At 42.3% G+C, this 17,522-nt stretch overlaps 1 protein-coding gene across 5 annotated transcripts in view; it reads left to right on the forward strand.

Moving 5' to 3' along the window:
• The first annotated feature begins 10,565 nt into the window (after positions 1–10,565).
• The window catches only part of klhl7 (kelch-like family member 7), a 34,753-nt gene continuing 27,796 nt past the window's right edge, over positions 10,566–17,522 (forward strand). For 2 of the 5 annotated variants that reach the window (XR_005942612.1, XM_041184162.1), the window contains exon 1: positions 10,566–11,166. Coding sequence is in view for 4 of the 5 variants with exons in the window: in XM_041184162.1 (XP_041040096.1) it covers positions 11,044–11,166 (123 nt within the window). In the remaining variant the exon portion in view is untranslated. Of the gene's footprint in view, positions 11,167–14,277; positions 14,429–17,522 lie in introns of all 5 variants that reach the window. The other 3 variants (XM_041184160.1, XM_041184161.1, XM_041184163.1) reach the window with 3 other exon arrangements.

Genomic DNA, 17,522 nt, shown 5'->3' on the forward strand with positions numbered 1-17,522 from the left:
AAAGGTACAGACCAACATTTAACAAAACCATAATTACCACAGAACCATCCGAAATAGCGATTTAAATCGCAAATTTTGGATGGTTCCGATTGGGTTACATCAATAGCTACCCAGAAAAGGTTAGAAGAATTAAAACTACTTCTAACTTCTAGGTAACTATTGGACAGGCCCATAGGGCTCCTGCCTACATCCCTAACTACTCCTCCAACGGGACTCTGTCTTGCCCCTGACCCCCCAGGGGTCTCCCCCCACCCCCCAACTACCCTCCCACAGGCGCCCCCCCACCACCCCCAAGGGACTAAAACCCCTGACAGGAACTCTCCAACCCACAGGATTCCCTCCCCCCCCAATCCACCAGTCTCAACTCTCACCCATCCCCCTGCAGGCCTGACCCCCCGACCTCCAAATTCCTGATCTCCAACTCCCTGACCTCCCCCACTCTAAGGCCCCCGACCTCTGACCTCTAATCTCCGATCCTTGATCTCCCAGACATCCAACACCCCCGAACTCCAATTCCAGCCCCCCCCACCAACCCCACCAAATCCTATCCACTTACCTTAGATACTTTCCTTCTTCCTGGCCTTTCAAGGACCTTTAAACTTCAATGGGCCTTTAACTTACCTGGTTTATGGCAACTAGTGCTGTAGAAAAAGGGGTCTTGGCCTCCTTCCCTTCAACTCAGTTGCCCTTCGATGCTAGGCTCCAGGGACGTGCTGCACTGCCTAGATCTTGCTGGCCTGAGTCAGAAAGTTGGATGAGACAGGATGGGAAAAAATTTAAGGTAAAAAACTGGGAAAGGAGTGACAATTCAATGCTGATTGCCACTCCAAGGAAGTTTCAGGCCCTGAGTTTCTCGGCATGATGACAGGGAAGCTTGTGGGAGGAGCAGGGCAACTCAAACAGCAGCTTCCTGATTCTGTGTTTACCTGTGCATGTGTGGATGCTTGAAGTTGCTGTCTGGTTTAGTCATTAACATCAGTTAGCGCTCATAGCCTCTTGCTATTTAAACCACAAAATCCAGGACATTATATTTAACTCAGTGTCAAACTATGTACAAAAAGCAAAACGAAATTGTGAAAGAATGGTGGAATTAAGGGAGAGAGAGGCTGAAAGCAAAAATGTTACTTTGAAAACTGCAACAGTAATTAAAATCTGAAGGAATGAGACTCCATACTTGAAAAGACTAATTTTCAGTACCATATGGGTTGCCTGGTAATAATTAAGGCATCAAAAATTCACTTACACTTGAATGGGCAACCTTAACCTTTACTGACATGTTTAGCAAGTATCTGGTAGGTAAGTGCCACAACTTTGTGCCCTTCAGCTATTTGAATGTCAAGCCTCTCTGTAAGACACCAGTATAATGCTTCTGGTGGAACAGAACAATCGCTTCTTGATTTACATGTTTAACTTTACATATGCATGCTGCAAGTTGCATTCATATTTATTGCTTATTAACTCTGAGCACTGTTAATTTCAATGTTATTTCAATAGTGAAATCCAGGTCAATGTATTAGTATATTTATTGACTCTTCCAAGTAAGTAAGAAAAATGTATCATCCAAAAATGATGTGTTTACTTTGATGAGCACAAAATGTATCTTTTGAAGTTTCTTATTTGGGAAATAGTGGGTGAATTTACACACCTGGTCTTTATTTCTTGTCCTTAAAAGTACTCAATTTGTCTTTCATTGTAAATTTTCTAAAGATATATATAAGGTCACCCTTGTGGTAATTGGTAGTTAGTATAGTTACTGAAATGAATGTAGTAAAAATCCCAAGTTAGTGAAGAAAATTATCAAGGGTATTAAATGATCTATGCCTCATATATTAAGAATAAAAAGATTACCTGTTTTTAAATAGATTATAATCATAAATACGTTTCACGTACAGCATATTTTAATCATCAATACTCTCGTTTTCAAAGTTGAGCCAGATGTGGCAACTATTATCTGTGTCCAATCAGTTATTGAGGAAACAGTCCAGTGTGAAGGGAGGAAGCGAGAAGAGATACATTTGCTGCAGCTTACTGTGCTGGTTCTGTTCCAACTTGGGGGCCTGGTATGGGCTGGAAGAAGTGACCTTCATCTAAATGAAAAGCAGGCATTCCCAAATAATTCATTTCAAAGCAAACTCTTACATTTATATAGGCCTTTTTCAAACATTTCATAACACTTTACATACAATGAATTACTTTGATCTGCAGCAGCCGTTGTTAATACTTGCAAACGTTTGAGTTAACTGCGTGTATTTTTAGCTCTGTAACATCACATTAGCAATCTTACCAGAAACAGTTGGCAGAATGTGAAAGGAAAGGGTGAAATTTGAATGTTTGCTGAATGATTCATCCAAATTGTCTGACAAGAATAATTGGACAATTATAGTATTGCAATGTATTATATCTTTTATGTTTAGATTTTTGAATCCCCTTGCAATAGATACAGATAAAGATCAAAAATAAAGAAAATACGTAAGTGAAAAAACTTAAAAGTAGAAGAGATGAACAGTAGTGTAAATTTTCTGAATAGGTACTCTCAGCAAGGAACCTCATCTGCCACAAGCACGTATTGGTGAATTTATACCTCAATTTAAAAACCAATATTCAAAATATTATTTTGAACAAGTCCTCTATACCTTAGATACTCATGCAATATCTGAACTTAATTACAAAATAAGTGCTGTAAACTTTGCTGGTTTGTAAATATAAAAATTAAGTTGACCAAGTAGATTTGGATAAATGAGCAGCACGGATTTCCACAAAATGCCTTAATTCAAGTAATGTTTATATTTAAAAAAAATCATGCTTTGTGTGTCTATGTACGTTTTGTATGGTGGTAAGTTTCACAGAGCAGAAATGTTTCAGATTTGCACCCTAATTTCTGCTAAGTTAGCCAGCGTAGATTTTTTGCAAAAATATACTTTATTCATAAAATATCTAAAAGGACATTACAAAATATTTCAACATGGCTATCACAGAAAGTGCAATGATAGTCACATTTTCTACATAGATCATGTTGCACTCTGAGGTGCTTCAATACAATTGTGATACATGTAATATTTACTGTATACATTCAATGTGAGTCATACAGCCCGAGGGCTTCTATACAATTTCCAGCCCTTCAGTAAACTATTTCTGAAAAGCTTTAGACAGAGACCTTTCCCCATTGTGCCTCTGCAATGGCTGCCCCAAGCTTTAGTGCATCCCTCAATGGGTAGCCCCGGATTTTGGAATGTACTAGTCTGCAATGCTCAGTCATGGGCAACTCTTTGCACTGGAAGACCAACAAGTTTTGGGCAGACCAAAGAGTGTTTTTCACCAGGTTGATGATCCTCCAGCTGCAGCTGTTTGTCTCGGTGTGCATCCCTGGGAACAGCCCCACAGAGTCCTGTGTCACGGAGCTGCTCAGGATGAACATCGACAAAATCCACTGCATCTCTCTCCAGACCTTCCTTGCAAAGGCACATTCTAGAATGACGTGAACAATGGTGTCTTCCCCACAGCCACCTTGAGGACACTGTGCAGAGGGTTTGAGACTCCTGGCATATAGGAAAGATCTGATGGGGAGGGCATTTCTCACCACCAGCCAAGCTATGTCTTAGTACTTGTTTGAAAGTTCTGACAATGAGGAATTCTGCCAAATGACTTTGACAGCCTATCTCTCCCCACACACACACACACACACACACACACACACACCCCTAAACCAGCTTATTTTTACTTAGTTCTGTTGAAGAGTCATACGGACTCGAAACATTAACTGTATTCCTCTCTGCAAATGCTGCCAGACCCGCTGAGTTTTTCCAGGTATTTTTATTTTTGTTTTGGATTTCCAGCATCTGCAGTTTTTTGCTTTTATGTTATGTTTTACTTCTCCTTGTGCTTATTTAGTAGCTAAACATCAAGGCACCCACTACGTGTAAGGGATTGATGAACACAAAAATAGCTCATGTATTAAGGATTTGAAAAGTTAGTAGCAGCATTACGCAACGGGAGAGCTTTCACACATATTCTGAGCTTCCTCAGAAAAAAACTGTAACTAAGTCTGAATCACATGATACATTGCATCATTTCCCCTGTAGTGATATATATATATATATATATATATATGCAGAAAGCATAACCACATTCATTTAAAAGTGCACCACAACATCCCTCTTCTTTCCAAATGAATAACTCCTAAATAACCACAAGTATTTACAGTACATCAAAATAGTTCTTTACACATTACAGCATTATGAGTTAAGAAATTCAGACTTATAAGTCCCTGAAGTGTAGTGCTGGTCTGCTTGTATGCCCCAACTTATTAACTGTAATGTTAGGTTAAGGTTGTTGAATTTTCTCACAGTGGTCTGTGGGAGTGTCACCCTTGATGTTTCTTTGGATTTAGCCTTGGATCTTGTCCTAGGTGCAATGAAGTTACACGGAGGTTGAGGATTTAGTACTTCCCTGAGTTGTTCTCGGCTCGATCTCACAGTTGCACCATTGAGTATACTGACCTTGTATGACCTCAGCCCTGGACTGATCCTTCTCACTGTGGCACGTTGCCACGTACCTCCTATCGGATTCTGTATTTGAAACTGTTGCCTTATCAATAAGCATGGCAACTCTTCACCTACCTTCCTTTCATGCATGTCTTTCATCCTCCTCTGTTTTTTCATAAGTTATTCTCTGGCTTCTGGAAGGGTAGACTGACAAAAATTAAGTCTGGCACTGGTCTGCCAAGCATGAGTTCTGCCAGTTGGTTTGGTTGCAATTAGAGACAGGGCCAGGGAGAGAAATCATGCATTCTGGTGCTTCTTATGTTTCCGGGTCCCCTTTATCATCAGTGCAGTCCTTCAATGATGGTGTCTGTGGCCCTAGGCCCTTCCCCTCCTGACCTCTTCTCTAAATCCTGATGTCCTCCCACAGTGCAATGCTTCAACGATGTTTTCTGTGACCCAGGGAGAGGGCCTAAGACTTTAGAGAAGAGGTCTTGAGGGGAAAGGGCCAAGGCCACAGAAAACATCGTCGAAGCATCACACAGGGGAGAACTTTGGGATTTAGAGATGAGGCCAGGAGGGGAAGGGCCTATGAGGGGCTTGGGGTGGGGGTTAGTGCGGCTAGCCAGAGAGGTAAAGTAAAATGCAGAGTCACAGCGAGCCAGGCACTTACCTTGAGCTCCACTCCTACAGGCTGCAGCACATGACTCCGAAATAAGTCCAGCCCAACCACCATACAGAAGACAGCACAGCAGCACATGACAACTAACAATCCAACTCTGACAAGTCCAGTCATGAGGAATGAAACAAGATGCGCTCTACTGGCCCAGTGATTGATGCTGTTCAGAATAACAGCAACCATTGCCCAAGTAGCCTGTCAATCATAACGGTCTACATATCTGATGGGCCCCTTTGGACATTGACCATCCTGAATGATAAGTTACTTGGCCCACATAGAGCCCAGGCCCCGTGATTGGCACCATCTACACCCCTATCTCCCAGGCCTTGCTTAGAGGTGTTGCTCTATGGTGTAGCATTACAGTGTATAGATCTTGTTCGGTCTGTCTGCACTTTAGAACTTAAAGCTTTCACGATATGAATCATTCTTACAGCCATGCTGTTAGACCTGGGATAGTCTGGAGAAGAAATAGTGTGAGCTATTCCCTACTACTCACACATCCCACTGATTGTCTTACTAGTAAATTGAGGACTGTTATCTGAGATTATCTCTCTGGGTGCCCCAAATAAGCTGAAACAGCGACAGTTGTGTTTGAAATACGGTGCAATTAATGGATGGCAGGATACTTATAAAAATAATCAGTGACAGCTAAGAAATTACTCCCATGGACATGGAAGAGGTCGGAAGTAATCTTAGCGCAAGGATGAGTTGGAACTTGATCTGTTAAAAGAGGTTTCCTTGTGCTGGTTTCACACATTTTCCTGACATGCCTCACACTTCTTAACTATAACTTCAGGGTCATTGTTCATACTCGGCCAATAGAATGTTTCTATTCTGAGCCTCCTCATACAATCTCTGCCATGTGTGACTGATGAAATTGCTGTAGTTTGTCACATCACAATGATTCTGGTATAATGACCTGCTTGCCCTTAAAGTTGACTCCCTGCGATATGTCTAGCTCATCCCAATAAGCCCAAAACAGTTTCATGTGCTCATGGACATCCTGAATGGAGTCTGGCCATCCTTCGATAACCATTTTCCAGAGTTCCTGCAGCATAGAGTCTCTCGCTGTCTCCTCCTGTAGTTTTGCAAAATTCATCAGGTCAATGGGTAGGATATCTTTGAGTTCAATGTCAATCAGGTTGACCTGTAGATCTATGGTCATATCTGCAGTCTTTGCTGGATTGGGCAAACTGCTGGGTGTATTGGCTGCTGATCATCAAGTTACCAGGTTTATACTGAACCTCACAGTCGTAGACCTGTATCTTTACTGGTAGACATTGCAGCCTCTGCAGTGCACTGGTCAATGGTTTCCCCAAATCATCTCTAGCAGCTTGTGGTCGATTTCTAGCATAAATCTCTTGCCGAGTAAGTAGGTGTGAAAATGCATAATTCCAAATATCAAGGCTAATGTCTCCTGCTTGGTATTACAGTAATTGTACAGCACCACAGATAGGAATTTTGAAGCAAATCCGATTGTTTACCCTTCTGTATTATGCATGCCCCTCAGCCTTGTTGTAATGCGTGCACTTCTAGAGTGGTCACCTCTTCTCTGGGATCATAGAAATGCAATAATAATGCTTCTGACAATGACTCCTTTGGCTCCTTGTGCCACAGAAAAGGCACATTCTTTTTTCAACAATTCCCATAAAAATTATGATTTTTGTGTGAAATTAGGAATGTAAGGAGACAAAAAGTTGATGAGACCCAAGCATCATCGCAGCTCCTCCTTATCTTGGGGTCTTGGCATCACATGGATATCTTCTATTTTGCTTGGATCAGGATGGATACCAGCCTTCTAATTTATTTATTTACTTAACGAATGCAAATCCCCGAATCCAAGTGACAGCCTTCTCATTTGCTGAGTTTAAGGTGATTTGTCTGCCATTTAGCCTGTAGAGCAGCATTGTTTGTGTCTTTCCACAAGTGCATAAGGAGTTTATACTGAAGCCTCAGCAGTGGAGATTGGCTGCACAGGGACCCTGGACTTTCCTGAACGTATTTGGCAGGGGCCACTCTCACTGTGGTATTTCAAAGCCTGCCATTCGACAGATGAGGGTTGTCACAAGGAACTTGTTAGTGACTTGCCATGTTTCCCATTTTTGATCGAAAGGATGTCTGCTGGTAGATCTTGCTCAGGAAGCGTGCTTCATACCGGGTGCTGAAATGGAAGGTGGGCAGTAGGTGGGTTGAACAGGTCATCATGGAATGGTAATTGAGGTGCAACATTGATGGTTTTAACCAGTTTGTGGATTTTTTGCCAGTTGGCAGATGTGTGGCAGAGTGATGTTTTCAAGGACACAAAGCCAGGGGAGGGGTCTTAAGCGGACAGTTCAGATATGATGCACATTGTTGCATTCAGTCGAGTGTCAACAAGATGTGTGTGTGATGACCTTTGCTGGACAGGTGCACAGCACTCTGCTGTGAAGTATGGTAGGGCAAGTGCTGAGATCTGAAGTGTTGTGGCAGCAGCACCCCATGTAGATCCAGCACATTTAGTTAGCAGGTTGTTTCTGGTTTTGACAAATGTTGCTGGTATTCAACCAATGGTGAGCGGGGCAGTTGCCATGCAGGAAGCCCAGAAGGCTGCCAGGTTTGCTTGCAGGCTCCCAGGAATATCCATCATTCAAACGCATTCAATATCTGATCTAGGGACCAGACATCAGGAAGGAGGGCCCACTGAAAGCCAACTCACTGCCCTCACGCCCTCCCTCACCACCCCCACCCTGTGACTTCCAACCCATCCTCACTCAACTTTGGCCTGGGGTCCCTGGGCAATCCAGGGCTTTTGGTGGGTGCATTGCGAGCAGCTGCCACCACTCCCATTGGCATTGCCTGCAATGTACAACTGCTGGAGTCTGATTGGCCAGGAGATCTTGGGGGTACGATTTCTGCTGCCAGGGTGCTTGATCCTGGGAAAGGCCCAACGCTGTCCAATTAAGCACTTAGTTCAGCAGGCCTTGCCAAAGAAGCGAAATAAGGGTCTCATTGGCTCTTCAGCTGGTGGGCAAGACCCCTGTTGCCTGCGTTAAATACCACCTATAAACACTGAGATATGCCCCCATGAGAGACCTGATCAGCATCCTCAAGTCACACTTCTGCCACCTGGAAAGGTCTTGAGGCACACTGCAGCATAGGCCCCTGACTGTCTCCATGCATGCTTCATAACTTTGACGTGCAAAAGGGCCATCAAGCCAACCTCAGAGGAAGTCATGGGGCAGGATTTTGACCTCAGCATGTGGGAGTGAGCCCTACATACTGGAGCGTAAAATAGCACATGATGATATTGGGTAAGTATCCTGATGTCATTGTACATGGTAGATGGGTGCGCAAGAGAGTCAACAGTGTGCCCGCCAACAATTAAGAGGCCTATTAAGGTCATTAAAGTTTCAATTAATGGGGATTTTTCGCTGCTTGTCCAATGTTTCGGTTGGCGAGTGGGCAAATTGGCCAGGCGGCTTTTGCATTTTTGAGGAAACCTCATCCAAGGGAGGGATGAGGTTTCCAAGGTTAATTAAAACAAAGATAAAAATGTGTGGACATAATTTTTAACATCCTTATGTTGAGGATACTCTTTCTGATGCGTGGACGTTGTTTCCGGATTTTACATTACGTTTTTAATGGTTTCAAATTTGTCAGCTCCCTAAGGCAGCTCTCTGCCTTCAGGGAACTTTCCTACCATGCTCTCCCACGCCTGCTCTGACCTCAGCAATCACCCTCACCCCAGCAGCGCTGAGCATTTCAATTAATTGGTCAGTCAGCGTGAAATCGTGGTCAGGGGCCGATTGCGGGCGGTGGCCCCTTTTGCAGCCACTCCCAGGCCTGCCAACTGCGCTTGTACGCCGAGGTCAAAATCCTGCCCGTGGAAATGATTTTCCAACACCAGGGCAGTGTTGGCTAGAGGCTGGTGAGGGAGCTGTCCTCCCAAGCATAGACAGCAAGAGCCTCTCACATTGCACCACTGTGTCATGGTGCTTTAACATTATTTAAGTTCATCCATCTCTCAGCCATTGTCTGGCTCTCAATTTTTCCTATGCTAAGTACCACTGGGCAGTAAGTTCTGCCTTCCTCTGTTGCCTCATGTAGATAGTCACCAGTTATCACTTTCTATATTAAGCATGTGTCATGGACTGTCTAGCACAGTGGTGGGCAACCTGCAGCCCATCAGGGCTCTGAATACGGCCTGCGAGACATTTTGTTGATCATTGCTCATGCGCAGGGTTGCCAGATTCTGCTGGTTTCCATCCATGTAGTTTTTTTTCCCTACTGGCATTAGTAAAGTGATATGCAGGGAAAGCATGGACATGTGAAGTGATTGCACACAACATTGACTGAGAGAGCCATGCACTCCCTCTGCATCTAATCAAAGTGCTGCATACGAGCAGACTTTTTCTGCTTTGGGACACATCAAATGCAAGAAGTGCAACAGAATAATGGGTGGAAACCTCAGTGCTGAATTACAAAGTGTCTGCATTTCCCAGTGTCCTAATCTAAGAAAGCTTGTGGAGAACAGATCCAACCAGAAGTTGCACTGAATATGATGTAAGTGTAAATATTTATTTTGTTTTTACCATTTGAAGTTGATGGCAGCTCTATTCATATATGAATGATACAGCGTTTTTTATAAGTCATTATGAAATATTGGCATTTATTAAATGTATTTATTCTTATTCATGGGGGTCATGGTTAGTGCACATGCCCGATTTCAATCTTATGGCCCACTGAAATGAAGGTGGTCCACTCATGTGCCTAGGTTGCCCCTCACTGGTCTGGGACAATCTTTTGAGTGACCTCATTCTGCAGAGCATTCTCTGGAATTTCCATAGGTTTTCTGCCAAAATTATGGCAGATGATCAGGAGAATCCTTGTGGAAATTCAACCCATCAATTTGCTGGCAGTTAAAGCAAAGTTGCTATGTCTGGATCCAAATATACCGCTGCAATCCCATCGCAAAGACTCCCTGCACTATTTGTGTCCAACTTGAAAACTGTAAAGAGTATTAGCCTGAACTTCCAGAAGCACAAAACTCAAGAATCAAACTCCTCATGCTCTCTTCATACAGTATTAAATTTTCAGGGGTCAGAGATAATCCAGATTAACAGCACCTGAAGACTGAACTCCATTCTAAGACTGAACCTCTTCTAAGGTTGAACTCCGACTAGCTTTGGGTAAAATTTACTCTTTTAGCCACTGCTTATTTGTGGATCAAGATCAACTTACATGCTTTGAAAAACAAACAAAAAAAATCATAATATGTCTTAGCATTAATGTACAAAATTTCTGGAACATATTGTGGAGAATAAGTCGGCCAAAAAAAATAGATTGTGTATTTGTAAAGATTCTTGAACAGAGTCACTACAGAGAAGGAAAACGAAACCCTCTCCGCGAATATTGCTTAGTCCTTGGAGTGGTGACATCCTGAGAGGGCGCCAGCGAGTTGATGAGGAGGGATTTTATTTGTGGTTCGATATTTCTTTCTCTTTTTGGGGAGTCAGTCTTGTCGCAGCAGTTGTTGGTGTCCGGATAAGAGGAGGAGAGATTGTGCCAGCTGCCAACAAAACTCAAAATACTGGTAAACTTCCTCTGCTTTCAGGCTTCCTTCAGAGAGAAACAAATGCATCGTCGTGCAATCCGCTCCCTTAAATAACAATAATTAGGTATTTCATTTCATGATTTCCTTTCCCTTTGGGGAGCATTGGGCGGCTGTACCCGGCCATTTGAACGTATCCACAGCTCTTACAAGGCCCCATGACTTTATTTTCCCTTAAGATACATATTTCTAAATTATCTAGTGTGTCTGTGTGAATTGTTCCTGATCCCTGGTGCCGGCCTGGCCTGGCCTGTCCTGACCTGACTCGACTAGACTCGTGGTCTCTCAATGTTGCCATGGCGTCTGTGGGGACAGAGAAATGCTCCATCAAGAAGAAAAGTGAGAAAAAATTCGCAGCCAGAGAAGAAGCCAAGCTGCTAGCAACTTTTATGGGTGTCATGAACAACATGCGAAAACAGGTAAGGATTTTGTGAGTGTTTTTGTGGAGCGTTAAGTAAGATTCAGATGTTTGATAATGAAGAAAAGCTATCCGGGTGCACAAATCCTCTTAACGTTATGAAAGAATGGTACTCAGACCGGCAGCTGATAATTTTTCATGTTAATTGCTATTTGTAGGTGTAGCAAAGTCTACTCATTAGTAACTGAGACTCGCCCACTGCCAAGGTTAAGAGAGTATATGTAGCATGGCACTGTAGAATGTGGGATGATCTAAAATGATCATGAAGGTACAAATATGTTCTTAGTTGAATTCAGCTTGAGCAACAATTATTAGTGGGGTGAAAGGATAGTGAGGAAGAGGGTACTACAAGGTGTTTGGTTCAGTGGTAGTACCCTTGCCTCAGAGTCAGAAGATGCGATGCTGGGGTACATAATCCAGGCTGGCACTTCAGCTCAGTACAGAGGGAGTGTTGCGTTGTCAGAAACACATGAGCAGGAGCAGGACATTTGGCCCTGAAGCCTGCTCTGCCATTTAACTAGGTCATAGCTGATCTTTTACCTCAACACCATCTTCCCACATTACTCCCGTATCCCTTGTCATTGGTAGCTAGAAATTTATTGACCTCTGCTTTGAACATATTCAACGACTGAGCCGCCACAGTCCCCTGTGGTAGAGAATTCCAAAGATTGACCACCTTTTGAAAGAAGAAATTCCTCCTCATTTCAGTCCTAAATGGCCTACCCCTTATTCTGAGACTGTTCTAGACCCCCCCCCCCCCCAAAAACCAGGGGAAACATCCTCCCTGCATCCACCCTGTTGAGCCCTGTAAGAATTTTATATACTTCAATGTGATCACCTCTCATTCTTCTAAACTCCAGAGAATACAAGCCCAGTCTCCTCAATCTGTCCTCAGGACAATCCTGCCATCCCAGGGATTAATCCGGTGAACCTTTATTGCACTCCCTTTCTGGCCAGTATATCCTTCCTTAGGTAAGAAGACTAAAACTCCACACAGTACTCCAGGTGTGGTCTCACCAAGGCTCTATAACTGCAGCAAGACTTCCTTACTCCTATACTCAAAACCCCTTGCAATAAAGGCTAACATACCACTAGCCTTCCTAATTATTTGTTGCACCTGCATGTTAACTTTCATTGACTTGTGAACACCCAAGTCCCTTTGGACATCAACACTTCCCAATCTCTTACCATTTAAGAACTAATTTGCTTTTCTGTTTTCCCTATCAAAGTGGACAACTTCACGTTTTTCCGCATTATATTCCATCTGCCATGTTTTTTGCTCACTCACTTAGTCTGTCTAAATCTCCTTGAAGCCTCTTTGCATCCTCCTCACAACTCATTCCTACCATGCTTTGTGTCATCAGCAAACTTGGAAACATTACATTTGGTCCCCACATCCAAATCACTGATATAGATTGTGAACAGCTGGGTACCCCACTAGTTACAGCCTGCCAACCTGAAAATGATCCATTTACCCCTACTTTCTGTCCATTAACTAATTCTCAATCCATGCCTGTATGTTACCTCTGATCCCATGAGCTCTCAATTTGCTTACTAACTTACTGTGTGGGAACTTATCGAAAGCCTTCTGAAAATCCATATATGCCACATCCACTGGCTCCCCTTTATCTATCCTGCTGGTAACATCCTGAAAACCCTCAAAGAAACTCCAACAAATATGTCGAACATGATTTCCTTTTCATAAATTCATTTTGACTGTGCCTAATCTCACCTTTATTTTCTAAGTGCCCAGTTATCACATCCTTTAGAATAGATCCTAGCATTTTCCCTACTACTGATGTCAGGCTAATAAGTTTGTAGTTCCCTTTTTTCTCTCTCCCTCTTTTCTTAAATAGTGGTGTTACGTTTGCTACCTTCCAATTCAGAGGTGCTGTCTTCTGGATGAGATGTTAAACCAAGGCCATGCCTTTCCTCTTATAGATATGAGGCACTATCTGAAGAACAGCAGGCATGTTCTCCTCATATCCTGGTCAACATTTATCTCTCAATCAACACCGTGATAAAATAGATTATCCGATCATTATCTCAATGCTCTTTGTGAGGGCCTTGCTGTGCACAAATTGGTTAATGCCATTCCTGCATTTCAACGGTGACTGTATTTCAAAAGCACTTCATTGACTGTAAAGCGCTTTGGGATATCCTGTGGTTGTGAAAGGTGCCATATAATTGCAGGTTCTCTCTTTCTTTACATTTGGCCTCATTGTCTCTCTATTAGGGATTGGGGAAAACACCATGCAGGTCAACTGTTTTTGATGGCTTCATTCAAGAACTCTTGTTGGACGTGTGTATGTCTGTTTGCTTGGTAAGGACAGCAAGAAGCTTTGAAAGAAAAGACTTGCATTTATATAGTGCCTTTCACAACCTCAGGATCCCCCAAAGCCCTTTACAGCCATTTAAGTACTTTTTAAAGTGTGTGAGAGTGCTACCAACTGAACCATGGCTGACACCAAGAAGTGACAGTGTTTGTGATTTAATAGTGTGCTGATACACATAATAGGTACAGGTTAATGTTGTACAAACTCAATATAGTAGGGTAATTGGTTGAGACATTAGAAGCTTTGCTGGATCCTTAGCTTACACAAGAGGTAAGAGTGTGGGGGTGGGAGTGAAGTCATTCACTGAGATACTTTAGCTATGATTAGATATGTTAAAGTGGAACCAATGGAGGGCATTCCCAACTTAGCTGGATAGTGAAGGAGAGGTGTTAGAGGCACCCTCTCTGCATCTACTGTATCTATGGAAATATGGCTGGTTATTACAATCCTCAGGCATGTGCCAACAAACTCCAGGCAAAAATGCTGTCAGCTTTCAGCCACTCAACACCAGAGAAGCATGGGGCTGTGTGGCTGCAGGTTACTTACTGAGGCAGCTATTCTTGGAGAGGGGGGTAGAGATAGGCCTTGGAGTCCATTTGTGCAAAGTGGAGAGCATCTGTGGGTGTTTAGTGTGAGTGCAATGGTATCCCTGCCGATAACAGATGTTTATACTCACTCACAAGCTTCACGTTAAGTAAGTGAAAGAAAATAATAAATATATGTATTTAATTGTATAACTAATTTTATACAGAAAAAATACTTGTGTTGTGTTACAGGCGGTCCATGGAGTTTTTATAACACGGGAGGGGGGACTCAGAAGCAAAAAAGGTTGAGAATCCCTGGTGTAATTGACTGTGTCAAAGGCTGCAGAGAGGTCAAGAAGGGATAATGTATCATAGATACAGAGAATGTTGTTTGAGATTTAAGGTAAGGCCATTTCAATGCTGTGGAAACCTAACTGGAAGGATTCAAACAGGAAATTGTGGGAGGGATAAGCATCGATCTGAAGGCGACAACATATTCAAAGAGAAGGAAAGAGAAGTTGGAGATCTGTCAGTAGTTTGTAAGGATAGAAGTATCAAGGTTGTGTTTATTTTGTGTCCACGTAGAGGATATTCGTACATGGGCAGCCTTCATTGAAAGATTATTTTGCATCAGTTATATCCAACATGCTTCAATTTCTGTGAAACCAGAATTATGCAAACTAGGTCATCTGTTTCAGGTTCCCTAATGCAATGAATATAGATTGTTTTTAAGCCTTTACTACTTCATATCCTCCCTGCCCCCATCTCTCCAAATGTGTTGATTCACTCTGGAATACAATTTCATAGGCACCAACATGCCTATAATACTTTATCCAAATAGCTATTATTCGTGTGTGAGTCTACGCAGTGAGTTTCATAGATGATTTAACCAATGAGAATACCATAGCCAAGCTGTGCCCCTATTCAACATCCAATGATTATTTTTCAATAATGGACAATGATTGACAACATAAACCTGTCTGACTTTTTATCCTTTCCCTGCCTAAGAGGCCCTGAAATTAGTTGTAACATCTTTTCTGCCACCATGATTGAAATCAACTAACTCAGTACAGACCAAGGATCAAACCTCGAGCTTTCTTTGTTGAATAGCTCAGTTCCTATCACATTGTTTATATATCCATTAAGTTACCAAAGGAATTTTAGAGAGATTGTTGGTGAGCATTAATTGCTGTCCAGAAGCTGGATTTGATGGTCTATCTAGAAATCAGTGAGACCTGTTATTCCCAACCCTGGAAAGTATGAAACTTGAAATCTTCCTGTAAAACATTAGGAATCTGTGTTTTATTTTACCAAAGTAGATAGAATTATCTTTCAGAATTCGCTTGATTTAAAATCAGAATTTTCAATGGATCAGAATTTAAATGGAAGCAGGGAGACTGAAAAAATGTGGACTGTTATCTTGTCAGACCAGACTTCAGTCAACAAAAATTGGGAAGATGACATATTTGATTGAACTGATAGTTTTAAGGTATCTCTTCATACTGAAATGAGGTTGGTGATTATAAGTGTTTTTGTAAGACTGCTGAGTGCAATCTAAACATTTGTAAATATTTAAATTATGCTTAAGCATTAGCACCCCAAAGTACTCATCAAAATGTAGGAAGATCTTTGTAAAGGATAGTGTTGAGTTTGCTCAGTAGGTAATACTGAATCGGAAGGTAGGTTTATGTTTCTCTCAGATCATATTTTGTCTAGGCTGACATTTGAATGCAGTACTAAGGGAACGCTGCATTGTTCCAGTTGCTTGGCATTGACATGATGTCTTATCTACTTGACCATGAGGCTATTGATCCCATGGTACTATCTGAGGAAGAGTCGTGAGTATTCCTGATGTCACGGCCAACATTCCTCCCAATACCACAAAATACAGATTAACTGGCTGTTCATATCTTTGCTGTTTGTGGGATATTGCTGGTAAAAAATGGCCATATTTGTCCACATAATGTTATACGGCAAAAGTTATTGATTATATGAAGCCTAATTAGATATTTTGATGCCCTAATTAGATGCACGCATTAAATAGTTTGGGCATTATTGTTGTTTATAAAGCAGAACAACTGTTATTGAATTGGACTTTGAAACAAAGCTTAAAATTTCTTATCCAGTTCAGTGAAGTTAAAACATTCTTTGGAATAAAATTGCAGTCACTAAAACTTCCAAAAGGATAACATAGGGGACATAGTAATGGTTTTCGTTATGAATGTTTAAGAGAATTTCATCTTAAATATCTTTTAACCAAGACACTATGATTGCTGACGTACATTGTCTCCCGGCCCACCAATGTCTTGAATTTAAAATTCTCAACTTTGTGTTCAAAACCCTCCATTGCCTCACTCCTCCCTGTCACTGTAATGTCCTCCAGCTCTGCAGTCCTCAGAAGGACTCTAATTCTGGCCTTTTCTGTACCCACAATTTACATTTCCTCCTCCTCCTCCTCCTCCTCCTCCCCCCCCCCCCCCCCCCCCCCCCCCCCCCCCCCCCCCACACACACACACACACACACACACACACACACACACACACACACACACACACACACACACAACTGGCCACCATCAGCGGCTATGCTTTTAGTTGTTTAGGCTCTAGCTCTGAAATTTCCTCCCTAATCCTCCTCTCCTTTTACCTCTCTCCTTTTAAGATGGCCCTTAAAACCCACCTCTTTGTTCAAGCTTTTGGTCACCTGTCCTAATATCTTCCTGTGTGGCTTGGTGTCAAAATTTGTCTGAAGTTCTGATAATGCACGTGTGAAATGCCATGGGATGTTTTACGAAGTGAAAGGTGCAACACAAATGCAGGCTGTTGCTGTTTGTATTCCTGCTCTGCTGTGTCAACACCACCAGCTCCTGATGTAATGATGTGCAACCTAAAGCAATGCCAAAGTAAACTTGATATATTAGTTGAGGCTAGCTGTTGGGAAGACCTGATTTGCGGAGGAAAAGACAAGCTTCTCAGTTGCTGGCAGTTGTGGAATTTTGATGATCGTACAAACACTGTCATGTAAGAAATGTTATACGAGTTGCATATTGCTGAAAAAAGAGACATGCTGTCAAAGCACTCATCAGGACAAATTTCAAAGGGAGCAATGATTTATACTGCATGAGAAAAGGGTGTTAATTGGTTGAGGTGTTGCCTTGGAGAATGCTCCATGGAACTATTGTCCTCCATGCTTCTATTTGATTTTTAAAAAGTGTTTCAATGCCTGGGCATGTTCCTTTTGCCTACAGAGGACAGGTCCCTGACTATAAATATATGTAGCTATTAGCATGCGTAAGTGAGTCATGTTACAAGCCCAGCTGATAATTTAATTCACTGTTTGTGTAATCCTTAGCAAGTTCATTTATGTTGTAGGCAGAATGTCTCTTTGGCTTAATATCAGTGGCTGTCACCTATTAGTGGATGTATATGATAGGATTCAACCTCATAGTTCACTACATCCGTGTGTGCACGGGCTGCCCAAGACACACACAAATGCT

This window comes from Carcharodon carcharias, chromosome 3, assembly GCF_017639515.1.
Source record: "Carcharodon carcharias isolate sCarCar2 chromosome 3, sCarCar2.pri, whole genome shotgun sequence".
Taxonomy (NCBI): Eukaryota; Metazoa; Chordata; class Chondrichthyes; order Lamniformes; family Lamnidae; genus Carcharodon; species Carcharodon carcharias.